The sequence below is a fragment of the Chrysochloris asiatica genome, unplaced genomic scaffold, assembly GCF_000296735.1.
Source record: "Chrysochloris asiatica unplaced genomic scaffold, ChrAsi1.0 scaffold00078, whole genome shotgun sequence".
Classification (NCBI taxonomy): domain Eukaryota; kingdom Metazoa; phylum Chordata; class Mammalia; order Afrosoricida; family Chrysochloridae; genus Chrysochloris; species Chrysochloris asiatica.
The window spans coordinates 4392043-4413270 of record NW_006408596.1 but is presented as its reverse complement, the minus strand read 5'-3'; the positions used below and the strand labels follow the sequence as shown (position 1 = coordinate 4413270).

The window sequence follows — 21228 nt, the reverse complement described above, 5'->3', positions numbered from 1 at the left end:
AAAAAAAAAAAAAAAAAAAGTGCTAGCTCTTGAAAACCTTATGGTAAAGGGGAGAATTGACAAAACTAACACTATTGAAAAAGACCTCAAATCCTTACGACGTTCCTCCCACCATTGGCATTGTAGAGAACATACAAAAACTCCAATTGAAAATTTGGGCTTTAAGGTAGCTTAGTAAAATGAAAAGGACATTTTTCAGCTTGTAAGCTTTTTCTTTTTCAATAAATACATTAGAGATCCAAATTGTGTTATCGGTGGGTCATATTCAGAATGCCATCTTTGCGGGTAATACTGCTAACCTATACTTCCCAGTGGGCTTTCTAGATGGCCACGGGGGTTACTCACACGTCTCCACTAGGTGCATATGTCGATCCAGTTATGGTAAACTCATTCAGAGAACAAGTATCACTTTCAACTTTGTCCAGAATGAACATCTACAGGAAACAATTCAAAGGTATAAATAAATACATCATTAAATCAGAAAGCATATGCTTAATGCAAAGGCATTCTCACTAAAGAACAATTTAAATGGAAGTCACTGAGTGAAGAAGTTGTCGTCTTCCTCCTTCTAGACCTGACAGTGCGGGTGACAGCACTACTGATGTGCTAAGTCATAAGCAACAGTGGCACCAAAGACCAAGGACAACCTACAGGAAATCCAGGTTAGGAGGACTCAGGGTTATCAAAACATCACTTCAAAGCCTCAGCACTATTCTCTAGAAGGCACAGAATGTGCTTTGAAAAGACACAAAGAACGATTACACGATGCGTTCAAGATCACACAATTAAGTGGGAGAGCACCAGGATCAAATCCAGCGTGACCTCTAGAGGCCTTCCTTACTTCTCCACCCTTGAGCCGTCACATGGGAAAACAACTAACTGCATGAAGCGGCATCGAAGCCAGCTGGACGATTACACACACCATGCCGGTACTTCACAACACACCAAGAGATCTTCTGCTGTATGAGGGGGCTTTAAAAAGTCAAGTGGAAAATGGAACCAAAAACAACGGAATTTCCCCACGTATTTTCTAAAGCCTGCTCAGAGTCCAAAATGTAGCATCCTAATCCACCCTGACTTATTTCGGGTGGTGAGCAAGGAAAGCACGCAGCAGCTGCTGCTGCTGACAGAATCCCTGAGTCAAGGGCAGTTACGCAACATGCTGCAGGACGCCTTCCCTGGAATACTGATGACCACCACAACCTATCCCAGCCTTTTCTTTAACAAAAGAAAACATTCAAAAATCAACTAATTTTTAAAGACTAAAAAGAGTAACCGTTATAAAATAGCAGGATAGTTTCAGATTTAATTACACTGAAAGCAAATTAATTTCCAGAGATACAACTGCCCAAAACCTTATAAAAATAAGGCGACAAGGATGACTTGGGCCCTGGGCTCTTTCATTGTCCTACAGAAGTGGCACTTCAGAAGTGACTGTTTTTTCCCATGAAAATGGAACCTTGTTTGACTCTGCTACTTACTAATGGCTCATGCGTTAAGTTACGGGTTTGTACCCTTGGTATCAAAGGTAACTTTAGAATTTCAATTCTGTCACCTAAACACCCAATCAGTTCCTTTAATGCTCCTGTAACTAGTTTTACTTTTAAAATGGTTCCCTCATTAGTGGGGGGGGAGGGGGGGGAGAATTAAAGCTTTGGTCCCTGTTGACTGTTGGTATGAGTGTACCTCTTGTAAAGTTACACTCTGACTAACTGGCAAGCAAATTAAGTAAATTTCAAGAAAAAAACACTGTTTTAAACAAGGAGAAAAAAAACTAATAAAGTACAAGTTAACCTCAAAAGAAAATGAATACACCTTCACATTAAAATAAAAAAGATTTAGTAAATATTAACACAAGAAAAATAAAAAAGTTCACAAATGAAATGAACTTAGGGCAGAAACCCCACAGAGAAATAACAGCAATTAAATCATACCTATCGATAATCACATTGAATGGATTAAATATACCATAGTTAAATCTGTAAACCATCACTAACTTCATAACCACGTACAGGGTCTTTGTGAGTCGGAACCGACTCCACGGCACATAACAAGGAGTGGATGGTGACTTTGAACCACCGATCTGGTAGTTTAGCAGTACAGTGCTAGTCCTATAGCACCATACCAGGGAAATTAAATTATATGGAAAAACCATGGGCATTTCCGGAATACCTGTTTGTTGATTCCTAATATAAATGACAGTCATATAAGAAGAAGTCGTCCTATATTTCATTAAGTAATTTTATAGAAATTTTCTTGGGCTACAGGCTACCAAAAAATGGAATTTGTTCAAAGCACACAAAATGTATTAAATTACTTAGAAAGATTCTTAATATGACTCTTTCTTACCCTGCAGACTGACATCTGGTTTGTTGTAAGGGTACCAGTCTTATCTGAGCAGATAACAGAAGTACAACCAAGAGTTTCCACAGAAGGAAGGCTTCGAACAATGGCATTTTTCTTTGCCATTCTGCGTGTCCCAAGAGCAAGGCAAGTGGTGATGACAGCTGGCAGACCTTCGGGAATGGCTGCAACAGCCAGAGCCACTGCGATCTTGAAGTAGTAGATAGCACCTCTGATCCAGGAGCCTCCATGGACTGGGTCATTGAAATGTCCAATGTTTATGATCCAGACAGCAATGCAAATAAGGGAGATGACTTTGGACAGTTGTTCTCCAAACTCATCTAGTTTCTGTTGAAGGGGTGTCCTCTCCTGCTCTGTTGCTACCATCTCATCTCGGATCTTGCCAATTTCAGTGTTCACACCTGTTGCAACCACCACGCCCATGGCTTTTCCAGCAGCAATGTTGGTGCCCTAGGACAATAACACAAAAGAACGAGTCACAAAACACATGCCACTTCCCTAAGTGGAGATCAGACTTCAGAAGCCACTCTGGCTTTATGGTCTCTCTCCCCATTCCAATTCTACACAGATACCTACTTACTCTCCAGTAAATCTCTCACTACATGAAATCACTGGCATTCTTAATTCCTTAATGGAGCTTCACTAACAGACTAGCTTTAGGCTTTAGCAGTATTCTAATACCTCTGCAGGAAGCACAATAGTTAAAGCAATTTGCTGCTAACCAAAAAGGTGGTAGTTTGAACCTACCAGCCACTCCTTGGGAGAAGGATGTAGCATTCTGTTTCATATTCGAAACCTTGAAAATCCCACAGATCACAGACAGGGTCAATATGAGTCGGAACTCAACTTATTGGGTGATACAAGGCATTCCTTTTCCATTTTCACAGTATTATGCATTCTCTTCCATCCCTACCTGGGGACCTCCATTCACACACTCACCGTTCAAAATCAAGAAAAAGACGTTCTTGTCATGCCCTATTTTAAATTTCCAGTGATACTGCTTCATTTCCACTCTAATGAACTACTTTCAGGGACTCAACTTATCACAGGTTTTCACCTAGGCCTGCAAATTACTGGACCACATCTGTTCTCTCTAAACAACCCTTCCTTTTCTGGTAGCCACATAAAAGCAGTAGGCATCACACAGATTTTGAAAACATTCTTTACACAAACTCAAACCTATTTCCATTGAGTTAATTGACTACTTGTAGTGACCCTATAGCTTACAATGTATGTTTATAAGATACTTGGTCTGATCCTTTTTCCACCCCTTAAAAACTTGCCAAATAAAAAACTATGAGGATGTCACACAACACCGTATTTGCCCAACCACAGAGAGTCATGACCCTTTAAGGCCTGACCACTGAAGGTGGGCAGTGACTGCTGAAATGGCAGGTAAATATGCCAAGTACTCACAGAGAAGAGCATGTTCTTCTTGTCCTGGTTGACAGCCCGTGGGTCAGGGACAGGGTCTGTATGCTTGATGACAGAGACAGATTCACCTGGACAGATGGTGAGACAGGTTGGTTAGTGCTTTGCTGTCCACCCACAGAGCTACTTCTCCCCATAGTCAATGTCCACTACAGGAGAAGGATAAATGGCCCAATTCATTCTGAGGAGATACATACAAGCCTTTACCAATTAATTAGAAACTAATTCTAGAGGGAAGAACTACTGTTCAGATTTAGTCTGAAATACATACAACTTCAAACTAAAGAAACTGAAGTTTACAGTAAATCTCAAATGCCTTTTTCTGGAATGACTATTTAAATTTAGCTTATTTTCAGTATCATTGATCATTATAGTAAATATATATTAATTGTGTTGTGTGTATATAATCAAGAACTGTTGAAATCCAAAGATGAGGAAGTGCCCTATAAGGCAGGTCTACTTTGTTCTTTAGGGTCATTGTGAGTCAGAATCATCTCGATAGTGAGTTTGATTTATGCAATACTTAAGCCACAATCTGCAGCTGCACTGAAGATCACATGGTACACCAAGGACTAACTTTTAGACCTTTTCAGTGTAACCTTTTCAATGTCTTATTGAGTTTGGTTTCAAACTTACAGAGGCCACAGCTGTCCTGAGTAGCTTCAATTGTTGACCACAAGCTATATGTAGCCAACTCACGCTCTGTACTACTTCAATGACAACATGTGATTTTCAATCTGGCCTAACTACAATATGATTATTTCACAAAAGCAGACCACGAAGAACCTCCACCAAGTTTTAAAATGGCAGTGGGTTCTATAGGCTATAATGAGGAGTTTCCGCACAAACCCTACGCATTTCCCAAACATGTTACGGCTTTTTCCCAGCTTGTTGCTGCTAATGGGAGTTGTAATAGACAAGCTAGCTATTCATAAAGAAACAATAAAGAGAGAGCCCTGGTTTCTTACTAGTTGCTTTTAAAAACTGATAATCAGATAGAAAATCTTGATAACCTTTCAGCTTCATATTTACTTACAATTTCATTCAGGTTGGCATTGTATTAAAGTTAATCTTCTGACAACCTTACTTCCACATAAAATGAACCCTCCACCCTAGACTTGAATACGTTCCCATTTTTTAGCTTGATAAAGACACAAACAATCCCATTGCCAGGTACTAGAATATTCGCCAACATTTTTTGTGCTACCTTTTGTTGTATGTTCAATGTGAGGTTAACTATTTCTCCAAAGAAAAACAATTCAGCCCTGGAACCTATAATGTCCTGGAGGAGTGACACTAAGTCACTCAACACACTGCCCACAACAGAAAGGGAGCAGCACCTCAACTACCTCTGCTCATGAAGGGATTTACAAGCTTTTAATAAAAGTAAACACACAGCTAATTACCTGTGAGAATTGACTGGTCTACTCGGAGAGTTGTAGATTTGATGGATGTCAGTCTAATATCAGCTGGAACTTTGTCACCAACTAGTTGGGGGGGAAAAAGGCAGCTAAAATAAGCAAGTTTGGCAACTCAGGTTAAATTGGTTTCCAGGGTAACACAGCAGACATATTAGCTACGGATCTAAAGTGGGACCAATATTATACATAAGCTGCACTAAAAACCCTGTTTTTTACTGGCTTTATAAAGAAACCAACCACTCCAGCTCTTAAAGCTGGAGTGGTTGGTTTCTTTATAGAGAAACACATACATGAATACATATGTGAAGAGTATCTCTTGGCTGTCCACATTTGTGTATACAGCAAAAAAAAAAAGTTGAAATAACACACAGGCCAATGAGCTTTCATTCTGGTGGGCTCAAACTGCCGACCCTGTGGTTAGCAGCAGTCCAGTGTTTATCCTACAAAGCTGCCATTCTCCCAAATTACTATTTTTAGCCACCACGCTCCCAAATTATTAACAGGAAGCAAACGAATCTTTTAATACCAGTTTTGAGAGAGATGCTACAACACACAATAACACAGAATCACTGTTTACCTATTAAACTGAGAACATACACTAGGTTGACAAGGAGGCACAGACCACAGTAATCACAAATTCTGTACACTGGGCAGTTCTGTCAATAAAACAACCAGAAGCACACGCCCCATCAGGTGTGTGTGCAGAGATGAATGGAAACTGTGACAGGGACCAATGCACAAACTCTGGACATGTCACCGAGTACACCAATAGAACAATTTGTTAAATGCCTTTGAGTTGGTTCTGACTCATAGTGACCCTGTATAGGGTTTCTGAGGAGTGGTTGATGAGTTTGTACTGCTGACCTTGCAGTTCAAACTGATCTTATGGTCGAGAACTTATTCTATCTACAGCACCACACCGTAACTCGAATAGGACAATAGAAGCAGCCCATTCAGCATCTCTTAATACACCTGGGCTCCCAGACTTCACGGCCACGCAGTGTCAGTTGTTGAGTATGAAGGCAACTTGTACACACTCTAGAGGGCAATCTGGAAATATTTATCTAAGCTGCACAGGTACAATTTTTAAATCTACAAATTGCAGCATTTATTCTTTAGATATGCTCATGCAGTGTGGTTATTCAAAGCACATTTTTGTTAATTCATACTAAAAAGTAAAACTCTAAACAAGTGTCACACACGGGTGACATGAGAGTGGTACCTTTTAATTTAGAGAATAAATTAATGAACCTCTTATAGTAAAACCTCATCACTGAGCCAAACAGTTCCTTTCACAGATCTTGAAGGGCTCACTTCTGTGCCCTTTCCTTGATCTGCTTAAAGATGCCACCACGAAGTCTTAGTTAGCAGATAAAGGCAATTTTCACTGGTACTCAGCATCAGTGTCCAGCACTGCTGAATGGGTGTGCACTGAGCCACAGCAACTGAATGTTGAAAATAAGCTTACAACACCCTACCCTGTCTTTCTGAAAGGCAACTCTATGAGTTTTAGAAGTCTTATGCAACACAGATAAGTATTAGAATAAGTAAGAGTTTTTCAGATGGTTATATATTTTTTTAACTGTGAATTGTGTGTTAGTTTACATGGATGAACATTATTTTTACTATCATCCTATTGTATTTTTTTCATTGCAATGATCACAATTCCCTGAATGCACCAAACACCTAAAGGGTACACCCCACACTCCTGCCCCGCGGCCGCCAGCACATAACCTCTCTTCTCTCCCTGAGTCCCAAGTCCTCAATCACGCCCCTTCTGTCTACGTCATGGCCTTGGCCTCTCTACCCCTCACTTTTCTCCACTCCTAGTCTGCAAAATCAGCCGCTCCCCTCCTTTAGTTACCAAACATTTACGTTTACCTTTCCAACACTCACTGTCAGACCTGACAGCAATCAGATGGTACTTTAAAATTACAAATCATCCACATTATAATCCTTACATGCACTGCGGTAAAATGGCATTCTAAGACGATTTACTTCACTTGTTAAATCTTCAGTTTTGTTTCCTTCAGAGCTACCTTGAGTTCCTGAAACAAGCCTGTCACCTACGTAGGCAACGTGACCACAAGGCAACACCTAACTAAGCCCAGGAGACAGAGTTCAGTCTCATGGCTGACTGCAGGGACACATTAAGTTAAGGTGAAATTCCTACTGGAAATGCTTATGCAACAAACAGCAATATTCAGACAGACCAACTGCAATCTTCCATTTGAGTAGAATTTTGCCCACACCTTTAGAAGGGAGCACTTTTAACATATGATTACAGAAGAAAAAGCAATGATAAACTTTAATGAGTGACCTTCAGTAGTCAGATCTCAATGCCATCAAAACAAAAACACAAAGCCAAATTAAAGGAAAACCTTTATTCTCTGTTGTTTCTGCTTGTCAGAAGTAAACTGATCCTACCTGTCCTTGAACTTGAAAAGAACACAGCCTGAACTCAATGATGACCGTGACCCTTAATGGAAAAATTAAGTGAAAATGCACCGTGCATGTCTGCAGCAGTTGATGTCACTATCATACAGGAGCAGAAGACAAAACTTCTGTCTAGTGTGCTGTAGAGGTAGGTGCCTATAATATACAAACACTGGTACATTTCACTTTGACAGATGAGTACACAGGAGGCAATTCTAAAACAGCATAATATTTGATTTTACACTGGCAGTTAAATCCTTTTTTTTTTCTACACAAACACAATTGGCTACTCCAAATCTGAAGTCCTGGTGTAATGCCGAAGGATAAACACTTGGCTTTAAAGCTGCTTTCAATCACAAGGTTGGCAGTTCAAACTTACCAGCTGCTCCTCGGAAACCCTATACAGGGTCGCTACCAGTCAGAACCAGTTCGACTTAACAACATCTCAAATCTAACACTCACAATGACAATGGACTGCAAAATGGTACAGAAGCCACGCGTTCGTATTTACTTAACTGTGTTTCATTGGAAGCTCGGACTTGAAATTGACAGGAAAAATTTAAATAATACATAGGTTAAATTTGCCAGGGTGACACAGCCAACATATTATTGCTCTAAAGTAGAACCAATACTGTGCATATACTGCACCAGAAATTCTATTTGTACTGACCTTAGAAAGAAACAACAACTCTAGTACTCAAGGCTCATCATACGTATGTGAAGAATGTTTCTTGGCCTTACACATTTGATTTTGGCCAGAAATTCAGTAAGGACACAAATTTCAAATGACCTGAAAATTAAAAACTCGTCTCAAGCTCTCAACTTTTCTTTCAACTGTGACATAAATATTTTACAGTAGTCTCTACAACCTGATGTTTGTTAAGTTTCACAACATGTGAGGGATGTACTATCTATACTTCAAAGTATCACATTCAAATTTGTTTCAATTAGAAACTGCTATGGTGCTGTATGATAAGCCCTGGACTACAACTGTCAGTTTGAACTGCAAGGTCGGCGGTTCAAACTCACCAGTTGCTCCTTGGAAACCCTATTCAGGTTGCTATGAGTCAGAAATGACTTGATGGCGCTTAACATTTTAGTTGAAAGGTTCTAATGCATGAATTCAAACTGAGTTTAGCAACCTGCCAGGTTCTGGTGTTCTCTGAGCCAGCTGGTGGTCACATCATCTTAACTGACCCATCTTCCCATTTGATGAGACATTAAGGTGAGGGAGAAGCATTAAGTCTTGTCTGATCACCCTCAATTAATAAAAGACTCTTCATTTAACCTGTGAGTGGCTCTCTGCTCCATGCTTTTGCTTTGGAATAGATTCAATTTAGGATGCAGTCTATTAGGAAGCAGATTGTCTAAGGCAGTGGAAGATCCATTAATAATGAAGAATCATTTTCCTTTGTCCCCAGGCTTCCATGAATTTCAGAGGGTTCTGTGCATCAGAAGCAGGTAGTCCTGTTCCAATGATCACATCCAGTATTATTTCCCTGATGGGCACGTCAATGGCCTGCGGGCAAGTGGTAGTGGAAAATTCTAACTCTTGCCAAAGAAATGCTCAGCAATTTTATCCTCCATTTTCCCCCGTCTCTTTTGGCTGGGCAGGTAAAAAGCGTTCAACTCTGTAATAAACTACCTTTCTTCCATCTGAATAACACCTGACACACTTGGCCAGAGCTCTTTAACCTGTGATTACAACAAAGGGAGAACTGCCACTACGGACAAAATCCATAAGAACACCACAGGGGTCACCAAGAGTGTAGGGAAGAATCAGGTAAAAAGAAATACTTTGTCACAGATTATGATGATTTTGATATGCTTTCTTTACCATGAAATCTAGAAAGGGTTATTTACAAACCAAATGGTATTATACACTGTTTATATCACTTATGGTAATAGTAAATACTGATGGTTAGAATATAACACTAAACAGAAAAAATCTTCTCTGCTGATCTGTTATATGAAAAACAAACCCCCATTAATTTACTGCAACAGATTCTGAAGAGTTATTATAGAATTTTCTCTATGGGAAAATTTATGTTGTTGTTATGTGCCGTGGAGTTGGTTCCGACTCATAGCGATCCTGTACAGGGTGGTTTCCAAGGCTGTAAATCATTACAGGAGCAGAAAGCCTCATCTTTTTCCCGCGGAACAGCTGGTAGTTTCGAACTGCTGACCCTGAGGTTAGCAGCCCGATTTGTAACCGCTACAATACCAGAGCTCCTAAGGGAAACTTTTTAAAAGATCAGAAATTGCGTCTTTTTATATACCACTTAAGCAGCCCTGGTGGTGCTGTAGGATAGACACTGTACTGCAAGATCGGTAGTTCAAACCTACTAGCCACTCCACAGAAGAAAGATGAGGCTGTTGGCTCCGGTAAAGATTTATAGTCTTAGAGACCCCTCTACAGGGTCATGAGTACGACTCAACGATAGTAGGTATACAACTTTTATTTTTCACTTAAATGACTCCTTAAAAAAGCTAAAAGAATTAGCCCAAATTACTTCAACATCTTAACTGTGACTCAAATACTTTTACTTATGTTCCTCAATTTTGAGTCATAGACTTTTTTAATGAGGCAGGGTAAATGAAATTCTTTATTTGCCACCAAACTAACTTTGGGGAATATTATCTAAGGTGAAAGAACCCTGGTGGTGCAGTGATTAAGCACTCCACTGTACTCAAAGGTTGGCAGTTCAACCCTACCAGTAGCCCATGTACTTCCATAAAGATTACAACCATCTATACCAACTCCATGACACTTCACAACAAGAGTACAAGACTGAGAAGGAAGGGGGAACCCCCACCAGGAAGGCAATCACAACTGCCAAAGTCCTTCGGACTCTAGGGCAAAATGTCCAGACTGACTACATCCAGCTGTAGACCAAAGAAAACCCATTAAGAGGGGAACGAGTGTGAAATTCATTTGAATCACTGGAAGAGCTTAGACTAAGTTGAAAGTTAAAATGTGAGGCCATAGCACACTGAGCACGACTCCCACTTGCCCACAACTTCCACGTGCTCTTGTCCAAGTGTCCTCATCCCTAAAACACGGGTCTCTTGTCTCCCCCCTGCCCCCCTCCACATCCCTTCAGCTCTAAAAGTGATTTCTTGACCTTTGTGGACCTAGAAGGCCATCAAAAAGAAAAAGCTCCATCACACATTCTCTTCATTCGACAAACACACATGAAGTTGTTAACAGTATAAATCTTACAGACTTTTTTCTCTATGCAGAAAAGACTAAGTCTCACTGAAATAAAACTCCTGATCTTCTAAACTAATATATGTAGACCTGCCTCATGATTTTTAATATGGAGTAGTAGTGTGTGGGTTAATGTGCTGGACTGCAAAGTCAGTTTGAACTGCAAGGTCATCGGTTCAAGCTCTCCAGCCACTCCTCGGAAACCCTAACAACAACAACAACATAGTAATAGTAACTGCTAAGATTTAGAGACAGCTTACTTCGTGCTTGTTACCACTGTAAGGGCTTCACCAGTTGCTAACTCTAAACCTTCATAAAGACTCTAAGGAAGGTGCCATCATCCATAAATTTATGGATGAGGAAAGTGAGGCCAGAAAGGGACCTGCTACAGGTCAGTAATTTATAGGTATGAGGTCCACTGCCACAGAGTTGTTTCTGACTCATAGTTCCCTCTAGTGTTTCCAAAACTCTGAATCTTTACAGGAGCAGAAGGCAGCCTGTCTTGCTCCTGCAGAGCAGCTGGTGGTTTAAACCGCTGTTTTGTAGGTTATCAGCCCAGTACCCACCCGACAGTGCTGCCAGAACTCTTTTTTTCTACAGCCATACAATGGACCAAAGTAAAGATTCCTTGCTTTCAGGTGAGTTAGGCATTTTTTATTTTCCTTGCCCTACACACTCCAATGCTATAAGGTGAACATCTTTGTACACTTGGTTTACTTCTGAAGAAGTAGAATTTTCCTACAAACTAGTATTTCTGCTGAAATAATATCTATTCCCACCATTTTCCTATATGCTCAATCTTATATTTTCCCAAGCACTGGAAAGAAATGTTGAGCGCCTTAATCTTTCAAAAATTCTACTACCTTCAACCTAAAAGTTACCTTACATTTCTATAGTCTTAGTGGCATCATGTCATCCTCAGAAAAGGTATTGCGCGCACACCTGGTTTTCTTCTAATTTTCCCATAATCACAGCCACAGTGCAATAGAAAGGTCAGCACTTACTGGTACTTACTGTGACTCCCAGTGAGTCATGGGGAGTGGGGAGAAGGTGTGCTAATAGGAAGTAGGAAATGCACACCCTGGGAAAATCAAATCAGGCCAAGATCAAGTCCATCCTTACCAAATGGCTGGGGAGACACTCCCAGAGCTCCTTTCTTTATGGAAGTCCTACCCAGACAATGATGAATGGCTCTAGTTGCCAAACTTTCTGCTTCTAATACACTGATTTCTGTCCAGTTTCACAATAGCAACAACTGTGGCTCTACTAGCCCTGTGCTCCCACCCCACCATAAGAACAACTCCAACTCCCAACCAAAAGAAGTCCAGGCCCAAATGGCTTCATGATTGAGTTCCACCAAACATTCAAGGAAGAGCTGTCATCAATTCTACTCAAATTTTTCCAGAATACAAAGGAGGATGGAAAACTTTCTAATACATTTTATGAAGCAAGCATAACCCTCATACCAAAACCAAGGAAGGACGTCACTAAGAAAGAAAATTATAGATCAATATCCCTCATGAACATAGATGCAAAAATTCTTAACAAAATCCTAACCAATAGAATCTAGCAGCACATTAAAAAGATAATACATCATGATCAAGCGGAATTCATATCAGGGATGCAAGGATGGTTCAACATTAGAAAAACGATCAACGTAATCTACCATATAAATAAGGAAAAAGTAAAAAAAACACATGATCATATTGATTGATGAAGAAAAGGCATTTGACAAAATCCAACATCCATTCCTGATAAAAACACTCAACAAAGGTGGAACTGATGGGAGATTCCTCAACATAATTAAGAGCATATATACAAAACCAACAGCCTCCATTACTCTCAATGGAGAGAAACTGAAAGCCTTCCCTCTGCAAGGATGCCCTTTGTCACCGCTCCTATTCAATATTGTGCTGGAAGTCTTAACAAGAGCTATATGGCAACACAGGGAAATTAAAGGCATCCAAATTAGCAAAGAGGAAGTAAAACTCTCCCTATTTGCAGACGATTTGATCCTATATGTAGAAAACCCCAAAGACTCAGCAAAAAAGATACTAGACTTCACTGGAAGACTCAGCAAAGTGGCAGGATATAACATCAACATGCAAAAATTTACCAGTTGCATTCCTCTATACCAAAAACAACAGTGCTGAAAAGGACATTAGGAAAGCAATACCATTTACAATAGCCACCCAAAGGATGAAATTATTTAGGAACAAACATATCCAGAGAAACAAAGGACTTATACAAAGAAAACTACAAAACACTACTACAAGAAACCAAAAGAGACCTACAAAAATGGAAGACTATACCATGTTCCTGGATAGGAAGATTTAACATTGTGAAAATGTCAATACTGCTCAAAGCAATTTACACATACAATGCAATCCCAATCCAGATTCCAAAGACATTCTTCAAAGAGATGGAAAAAACGAGTACAAACTTTACATGGAAAAGAAAGAGACTCAGGATAAGCAAAGCACTGCTTAAGAAGAATAAGGTTAGAAACTTGTCACTACCCGACTTCAAAATTTATTACACGGCTACAGTGGTCAAAACAGCTTGGTACTGATACAATGAAAGATACACTGATCAATGGAACAGAATTGAGAATTCAGAAATTAACCCATCCACATACAGCCAACTGATTTTGACAAAGTACCTAATCACACCACATGGGGGGTGATAGTCTCTTCAACAGATGGTCCTGGCAGAACTGGAAAGCAATATGCATAAGATTGAAACAAGACCTTCACCTCAAGCTTTATACAAAAAAGTACTCAGCATGGATTAAAGACCTAAATGTGAATCCCAGAATTATGAAGGCCATCAATGAAAAAATAGGGACAAATGTTGAGGGCAATGATTCAGGGAATACACAGACTACAAAACATTTTGAGAACTACACAAACAAAAGTGGACAAAATAGATGAGTGGAACATTCTAAAAATTAAAAACTTATGTGCATCAAAATACTTCACTAGAAGAGTAAAAAGGGAACCCACAGAATGGGAAAAAATCTTTTGCAATGACGTATCAGACAAGGGACTCATTTCTAAAATATATAGGAAACTACAATACCTCTACAAGAAAAAGACAAATAATCCAATAAAAAAATGGGCACAGGACATGAACAGACACTTTACCAAGGAGGAGGCCCAGGCAGCCAACAAACGTATGAAGAAATTTTCACAATTACTAGCCATTAGAGAGATGCAAATCAAAACAATGAGATTTCATCTCACACGAGCAGTAACAACAAAGATCCAAAAAGTAGAGAACAAAAAATGCTGGTGAGGATGTGGGGAGACTAGGACACTCCTGCAGTGCTAGTGAGATTGCAAAATGATCCAACCGCTCTGGAAAGCAATATGGCGCTTCCTCGGAAGGTTGGAAATAGAAATACCGTATGATCCAGCAATTCCTCTACTTGGTATTTACCCACAAGAAATATGAGTTATAAGATGAGTAGATAATACACACCAATGTTCACAGCAGCACTATTTACAATAGCAAAAAGATGGACACAGCCTAAGAGCCCATCAACTGAAAAATGGATAAACAGTGGTACATATACACAATGGAATATTATGTTACCCTGAAGAATAACAAGGAAGCTGCAAGCCACTGCATTAACATGGATGAACCTTGAGGACATTAAGTTGAGTGAAATTAGTCAGTCACAAAAGGAGAAATACTGCATAGGCCCACTACTGCAAAAGACTAAGAAAAAGAACCCATACTAAAGGGGGGAGGGAGGAATTCTTTGCTGGTTACCAGGATGTGGGGGGCAGAGGAGGTGAAGGGAAAGGTAGAGTACAGGGCAGCGAATAGACACAGGATAGTTTGGGTGCTAGGGAGGAAAGCAATACACAAGAAGGGGGAGGGGAATGGAAGAACAAAGTGGACCGGAAAAAAATTAGGCAGCTTTGCATGGGCTAAGTGGGGCAGAGGTAAATAATGATGTATGGACAGCCTTGGGACAATAGGGCTCTGGGATTCAGTGATTGAGACATAGTTGGAATGGGGGAAAGGGGGGAAATAATGTTAAGATACTTGGCTGTCTTTTGAATCTTGGTTTCCCTGGCATACCATTATAAAATAGACACTTGAGGGGGAGAGAAAGGAATAGATAGCAATATCACCATAGAAAGCTTCTAAGTCTGCCTTCTGCTTATAATTGATTGTTGTTGTCAGGTGCCATCAAGTCGGAACCGACTCATAGCGACCCCATGCACAGCAGAACGAAACAATGTCTGATCCTGGGCCAACCTCGCTACCGCTGCCACACTTGAGTCCATCAATGCTGCCACCTGGCCAAACCATCTCGTTGGAGGTCTTCCTCTTTTTCTCTGACGCTCCATCTTACCCAGCATGACATCGCTCTCCAGCGACTGTTCCCTCCTGACAATATGTCCAAAGTAAGAGAGACGAAGTTTAGCCATCTTGGCCTCCAAGGAACACTCTGGCTGCACTTCTTCCAAAACAGAGCTATTGGTTCTTTTGGCAGTCCATGGCACTTTCAATACTCTCCTCCAACATCACAATTATAATTGATTAAGATACCTAAAATGGGGCTAAAAAGTGCCCACTGAAGGAGGCTTCCTACAGAGCCTCTACATTACATACTACCATAGGTGGAATCCTGAACTGCATCCAGAATCTTCTGAGGTGGGAAATTTCCACTTGAAAGGACAAGCAGACCAGCCTGGAGCGGCTAGAAGAACAGAAGATACTTCTTGAAAGAAAGACCAACCAGAAAAATACAAAACAAAATAGGCAGACCAACTGATTACTACAAGAGCAAGCAAGTTCCTCGCCCAGGAAACATCCAGGCAAGTGGTTGGGTCCCCTCAGGGCAAACCCCCTTCCAAGACTAAGACTCAAAGGAAATACACGCTCTGATTAGTGACCACGTTCATCACCGATAAAGGGAACTGAGGGAAAAACAGCAATGATGTTGCAAGCTAAGCCCTACAACATTTAATAGACTTGTGAACCTGGGTGGAGACCTGGTCGGCCAGCAGTGTGGCAAGACCTGGGGACTCTTGGGCTCAGAGTCAGTGACATACTCACAGAGGACTAGAGAGGAGAGTGAAGTGCCCAGCTGATGAGAGGGCATATACATAAGAACACCCACACTTGCAGATAATACCCACTTGACCTGGCTTCAATGATTGGATGATCAGAATAAAGAAGATGAAAAAAAGAGTAATTTGATACAATTTGATGAACTTGACTTACACCTATGGATGCAGTAGCTCAAATGAGGGAACAAATCTTTACAGCGAGGATCATTCCCACCCCCTCCATACACAGAGTAGACAGTGATGGGCAACTTGGACACACTGGCTACCCAAAATTGGGGGGGGGGGGGCCTACAAAGGCAATAAGGGACTGGCTTACAAGCTTTTAAGTGGGAGCCTAGGTCCAGAGGGTTCAGAGGAAGGTAGAATCTCCACAGAGTAGTATCCAATCTGTCTGGGCGGTGCTAACGAAAGGAGATAGGGCTAGGTCCCTGGGGGTACAATGGTGATTAATTGTTATCAGGACTGACTGGGTGTGTTGGAAATGTAAAGGTGGACATTTTGTAGCAAAAGGAAAGGAGTGACTGACTTGCAGTCCAGGAACGGAGGTCCTTAGAACCATCACGGGAGAAGAGCAGAGTGTGAGACCCTACCCAGAGAAGCAGTGACGCCAAAGATGGAGGCAAGAAATGACGATGTGGAGAGATGGAGTGGCCGGGGGACTGCAGACCCAGAGAGGGAGAGGGGCTGTGTGTTGACGACAGGGGAGGGGCAGGCTTGCAGGGTATACCCTTTGGTTGGTTGATGATGCATGGAGGGGATTGTAACCATGGCAATGAAACAATGTACGATAGGATGAATGTAAAGCTAATGTTCTCCCATGTAAACTATCACATAATTCACAATAAAACATAAAAAAAAAAAAAAAAAGATAAGAAACATGTTTAAAAAACAAAAAACTCCACATGGAAGTATAAGAGAAGAAGGCATAAAAGCCACAGGTTTGAGCCTTTCTTAGGTCAAAACTTCCACTGCTCTGATCAATAGTTATCATTAGTAATAGGTGAATATTGTTTTAGTCATGTCTCATCAAACACTGTCAAATGCTTACCACACCAGGCAACTTTGAATGTGATCACACTGTTTACCTGTGTGTACTTCAATATTTAAAAGCCAACAGCCAGAAAAGTGCTTCTGGAGAGGAGGTCAAACAGAAATCCCTTGAATTATATACAAAATTCACACCATGTCCTTGGGAGATTTTCATTAATTTACAGCATGGGATTAATAACCTAACTGCATTTCAAATGCGCCACAGGTGATTCCTAAGCACAAAAGTTACAGAAGCTCTGCTTGGGCAAGTTGGACAAATTCCTGACCCTTTTTCATTTTGTTTTTATGAAACAGCTCTTGAGGTAAAGAATGATTTACATTTTGCTACAGAGAAAATATGTGGGCCATACAATCCAGACCATCTGGGAGCACAGCACAGAACTGACCTCTTAATACTCCGTCATCAGGGAGCTGGGCAGGTACAGAAGAGGTGTTAGCTGAATCACAACAGCCAAGCCATTACACTCCCAAATGCTTTCTAAACGCAAAAGAAGTCCACCTGAACTACTGAGCTCAGGTCAACAAATGGTTTATGGCTACATTATTTGAAAGAGACATCTTTTAGAGCCAGAAAATCCATTGCTTTTAGTTAGAGTCAGAAATCTCCTTCAAAAACTCCACTGATCTGTTAACTTGTTTGTCATGTGCCATGCAAAATTAGGTTAACAGTCCAGGTTTTCCTACAGGAGTTGAGTAATCGATTTCACAACTTTCGTTTTTTTTCCTCAACTGCTTGGTTACTAATCCTCATGCTATCAAAAGTGAAACTGTTCTTTTAAACAGTCACCAAGTTTTAAAGTTTTTTCTTCGACAGTCGGTACCACTGGTGAACATTTTATTTTCTCTTATTTCAGGATATAGAAAGTTAGTACCTGAAAGAAGCTGTACAACAGCAGTCCAGTGTTGTGCTCAGATTACATAACCTTAAAACCATTTGCTTCAGAGTATACTTGCTCCAAGACAGAAGTCATCTGAGGACACATCTACGTCCTTGTGCTACTCATCAACTTTGCGTTACCAAGATACATAGTTTGTTTTAAACAATCCTGTGAGCTGGGCCTTTGAGAAATCCGTGAATAATCCCCTGAAGCATATACCAAAAGCCCCTAAATTCTGTGGCAATCATAGTTTGATTAACTTTTATAATATACTTGGCTCCTCATTTATCAACATGATCAGTCTCAGAAGACCAGGTCCATATGTAAAAATCGTCATTTGAAAAGTCAGGGACCAAATGCTTCTCAGTCTCCAGAGTCACTTGGAGGTGGCCAAGCGCAGCTGGCTCACTCCCTTGCAGCTGTCAATCACAGCAGCACTCTGCTTATCTACTCCCTTGGACTATGGGGTGGGTGGGCTTGTACCATTTCACACCACAAGAAGAGCTGACTGGGTCAGGATTTAAAGTCTGAAGGGGACCTACCAGAGTTCTTGCTCTCCAAGGAAACACCCACCTATCCAGAACCAATGTCCACTACATCCAGCACATCCCAAAAGTGCATACACAGCAATCTCAGGGTGTGTGGTAAAGTGAGCACTAAGCATCCTGTCTGTAATCCTCTGCCTCCTTCTCACAGACTGGCAGCTCAGCTCTGAAGGCAAGACCGGTGCAGGTGTCCTGGCGGGGTGGTTTTTTGTATTCTCCTTTTATTCAATTCTAATCCAGTATTGGGAAGAGGGTTGGGATGCAAGGGACCAAGACCTTTGGGCTCAGAAGGTAGGCACTAAAACACTACTGTCTTTAAGTATGAAACATTGGGTAATGAGCTAGTCAGTAAGGGAGGAGTGCCTGTACGACATTACAGCCCATCAGAAAGCCTGAAAACACTGCTGTTTGTGTCTCATACAATAATAATACCTGATTTTACTACTTTTGGTTTCTAGCCATCCAAATCCAGAAGAGTATTTTCCTGTCACTGAGATAATGTGAAATTACTGGGGCTTCAGGGGACAAATATATGGGTCTCTGCCATTTTACTTGCCAAATCATTTTAATTGGCTCCTGTGCTCTAGATATTTATAAAGTTTACATAAACATTTCCTGTGTGTGCTTACACAATTTTTCCTTGGAAAGGTCATTAGCTCATACAGCAACACTTAAAATTTAATTTCCTCAACTCCTTTCACCTCTTCCCCATCAAAAAACATTTAGTCCAATCTAGCCTTCAGAAAAGCCCAGCAGAAGCTTTCTATCAGATGTCTTCACAAAAACTTTATTACCTAAGTCAGGAGACAAAACTTATATTGCAAATAACTACTATAAAAAGACTGTTCCTTTCTGCAAGGATCAAAATAGCAAGTCATTACTTGTTTTCATCTTTAAAATAGTTCAAGATATTCTCCATATTCTCACATTTTCTGAAAAATCTCCAATACAAAAAATTCATAAAAGCTACCATGTCTAAAAGTACAACACATGTCATTTAATTTAGTCCTTTCAGCTACAGCGTCAAGAATGACAAATAATAATCATGCAGATCTACATTTAGAATTGAACAACTTTTCCAGTTTCACAGAATCACTTGGCTGCATGTCAAATTGAAGGCTCAGCTCAATTTCATTACAAACCTTAATGAAAGTAAAATTTCAAAACCTAAAAAAGCCTCAACACACCCAGAAGTCATGGTAACAAGAAACAGAGCATATTGACATGATTTCCTCAACAAGATAAAGGGCATGTACACACCCCCCACAGTTAACATGCTGCTGCTACTGTTAAGTGTCTTTGAATCAATTCCGACTCATAGTAACCCTGCACATGGTTTCCGAGGCTACTTAATGATAAAAAACTGAATTCTTCCCCCAACATCAAAACAAGACAAGAATACCAACTCTCACCACTCAGTCAACACTGTACTCAGGTATTCAGACCAAGGAAAAAGTAAAACCACTTCTATTTTCATATGACAGGCTCTTGTAAAGAGAAAATCCTCAGGAGTCACTAAAAAGTTGTGTTTTCAAGTCAATTCCAACTCACAGAACATAAATTTTAAAAAACAGAACTAACGAGCTCAACAAGGGTGTCAGGTAGCAAGAGCAATACACAAAAATCAGTTTTATTTCCATACACGTTCTATTGGGTGTTACTGATTTGATTACAACCTACAGCAACCACATATGACGGAGAACTGCCCCCTAGTTTTCTAAGCTGTACCCTTTATGGGAGCAAATCACCCAATCTTTCTCCTCAGCAGGAACTGGGTAGGCTTGAATTGCGAGCCTTTCCATTAGCAACTGAGCATGTGTAACCAACATGCCATTAGGCACTCCTAATTTACTCACAAGGAAATTGAATTTAAGAAAACAATTCCACTTACAATAGTTTCAAATACAAACACACATATTTTTAATTACGGAAACATTTGGGAATAAATTTAATAAAAGTGTACGATGTATATACTGAAAACGATATAAATATTGAAATTAAAGATCTAAATAAATGGAAAAATACCCGGTGTATGTAACAAACTAATCTTAAAATTCATATGGAAATGCAAGGGACAAAGCAACAAAACAATCTAGAAAAAGAAAAAAAGTTGGAGGCATCACACTTTCTAATTTCAACTTACTCCAAAGCTACAATGTGGTACTGATTTAGTAATTAAGAGTTCAGTAATGAATCCTTAGAATTATGGCTAACTGATTTTTGACAAAGGTGTCACAACAATTCAATGGAAAAAGAAGTTTTTCAATAAATGGTACAGAGACAACGGAATACCTACATCCTACCTCACACTACACAAAATCTTCATGACTTTTCATTAGACCAAGGTTTCTTAGTGAAAAGACACCAAAAGACACAAGCAACAAAAGGAATAAACAAATGGAACGTCATCAAAATGAAAACCTCTTGTGCTACAAGGAAAGTGAATACACAACACAGAATAGAACATTTGCATAAAACATCTGAAAAGGGATATTCAGGATATATAAAGAATTGCTTACATCGCAACAATGAAAAGACAAACAATCCAATTAAACTGGGTAGACTTGGAACAACTGTATTCTGTAGATACATGGACTGAAGAGAGATACAGACAGAATGGGTATGGGAGGAAGACTGATATATCTGACAAATATATGAGTTTGAGAGAGGCTATTTGTACATGGGCAACCACAGGCAGGAAGCGAGTGGGACAACTGTTGCATGGAGGGAGTTTGCAATCAATGAGATGAAACAAAATAATCTTGTCTATAAAGTTTCACTCAATTCACAATAAAAATAAAT

At 40.2% G+C, this 21228-nt stretch overlaps 1 protein-coding gene across 3 annotated transcripts in view; it reads right to left on the bottom strand.

The window, feature by feature from the left end:
• ATP2A2 (ATPase, Ca++ transporting, cardiac muscle, slow twitch 2) overlaps window positions 1-21228 on the bottom strand; it is a 54245-nt gene that overhangs the window by 13684 nt on the left and 19333 nt on the right. For 2 of the 3 annotated variants that reach the window (XM_006865410.1, XM_006865412.1), the window contains exons 6-9: window positions 5202-5282; window positions 3781-3866; window positions 2350-2814; window positions 346-434 (exon numbers count right to left, since the gene is read on the bottom strand). In XM_006865410.1, coding sequence (XP_006865472.1) covers window positions 346-434; window positions 2350-2814; window positions 3781-3866; window positions 5202-5282 — 721 coding nt within the window. The remainder of the gene's footprint in view (window positions 1-345; window positions 435-2349; window positions 2815-3780; window positions 3867-5201; window positions 5283-21228) is intronic. The other variant, XM_006865411.1, reaches the window with a different exon arrangement.